The following is a 1,519-nucleotide window of genomic DNA, read 5'->3' as shown; positions in this document are numbered from 1 at the left end:
GATGCCGCCACATTAATGAATAAACTGATTGACACTGCCTTCAGTGGCTGCGTCACCTGAGACACACCTGAGGCGGCCCATCAGTGAACCTGTGGGTGTTTCACAACCGCCTACCAACCCTTCCTAACAAGAGACTGAAACTCGTGAAGTTCCTAATCTGCAAGTCTTCTGGACAAGTTATACTGTGGTCGGTACACACAGAAACAACAGCCAGCATTTCTTACTTTGCTTTATTGAGAATACCATGCAGAAGGTGCAATGATGCTGTGTCCAGTGTTGGTGCAATTCGCTGGGCTATGGATGGTCAGGTTAATGGCGGCTCCCCATCAGGGGGACCGCTGAGGTTCGGTGGAAAGTGTCTTGTCCAATTCTAAGAGAGAGCCAAAAAGAAGACGTAAGTAGCAGAAATATCAACGATCACATAGCACAGGAACAGGAGTCGGCCATTCAGCCCCTCCAATCTGCTCCGCCATTCAATGAGATCATGTTGATCTGTGACCTAACTCCATCCACCTGCCTTGGCTCCATATCCCTCTATACCCTTGTCCAGCAACAATCTGTCAATTGCAGATTGAAATCGATTAATTGAGTCAGCACCTACTGCTTTTTGAGGGAGAGTGTTCCACATTTCTACCACCCTTAGTGTGAAGAGGTGTTTCCTAAAGTCTCTCCACAATGGCCTGGCTCGGATTTTAAGATCATGTCCCCCTGTTCTAGACTTCCCGACCAGCGGGAAAAGTTTCTCTCTCCATCTTCCCAATTCCTATCAAAATCCCAAACACCTCAATCACTGTTCACACAAGTCAGAACAGAGGCCGTGTGCTTAGACAGGTTAGAGTGACGGCTCACCTGGTCGATTGCCAGTCCTCCTGTAGACTGGTAGCCAGAGATCTCAGCAACCACGTGGTCTTCAGAATCTGCCCATCCTCCAGCATCAAGCACTGACCAACCCACGCAGTGATGGAGCCTGAAAATAACAGGAAAAACTCTTCAGCCTGGTCACTAATCTTCACCATTCACCGTGTCAGTGAGGCGCAGACAGCGGGCACACAGCGTGGTACACAGCGCGGGCAGACAGCCATCACAGAGTGCGCACACAACCTTCACACAGAGCGGCACAGACAGTGGGCACACAGCCGTCACAGAGCGGGCACACAGCATGGCGCAGACAGCGGGCACACCACCTTCACACAGAGCGGCACAAACAGCGGGCACACAGGCCCAGCCTACCACATGCTCAACACCTCGGCTCATTTTAAAGCCCTCACTCGCAAATTACTCAAATTATTCAATGCAAAATTCATCATACTGCTTCAGAGAAAGAGAGGGAGAGAGGGGGAGTGAGTTGGGAGAGAGAGGAGTGGGATGGGAAAGAGAGGGGGGTTGGGAGAGAGGGGGGGGTGAGGGAGAGGGGGGGGTGAGGGAGAGGGGGGGGTGAGGGAGAGGGGGGGTTGAGAGAGAGGGGGTGTGAGGGGGGGTGAGAGAGGGGGGGGGTGAGAGAGAGAGGGGGGGTGAGAGA

The 1,519-nt window shown here is 52.5% G+C and overlaps 1 protein-coding gene and 1 long non-coding RNA gene across 2 annotated transcripts in view; both read right to left on the bottom strand.

Annotated features, from left to right (window-relative positions):
* Positions 1-214: 214 nt before the first annotated feature.
* Positions 215-1,002, bottom strand: LOC139227070 (uncharacterized). Its single transcript, XR_011587370.1, has 2 exons — positions 850-1,002; positions 215-370 (listed from the first exon to the last, which is right to left on the bottom strand). It is a non-coding gene; the product is annotated as an uncharacterized lncRNA (long non-coding RNA).
* The window catches only part of LOC139226185 (LLGL scribble cell polarity complex component 2-like), a 64,532-nt gene continuing 64,015 nt past the window's right edge, over positions 1,003-1,519 (bottom strand). Inside the window, exon 6 of the mRNA XM_070856818.1 lies at positions 1,003-1,101. Within this exon, the coding sequence (XP_070712919.1) occupies positions 1,003-1,101 (99 nt within the window). The remainder of the gene's footprint in view (positions 1,102-1,519) is intronic.

Source organism: Pristiophorus japonicus, chromosome 16, assembly GCF_044704955.1.
Source record: "Pristiophorus japonicus isolate sPriJap1 chromosome 16, sPriJap1.hap1, whole genome shotgun sequence".
NCBI lineage: Eukaryota > Metazoa > Chordata > Chondrichthyes > Pristiophoridae > Pristiophorus > Pristiophorus japonicus.
Note: the sequence above shows the minus strand (reverse complement) of the source record. Positions and strands in the feature narration are given on the sequence as shown.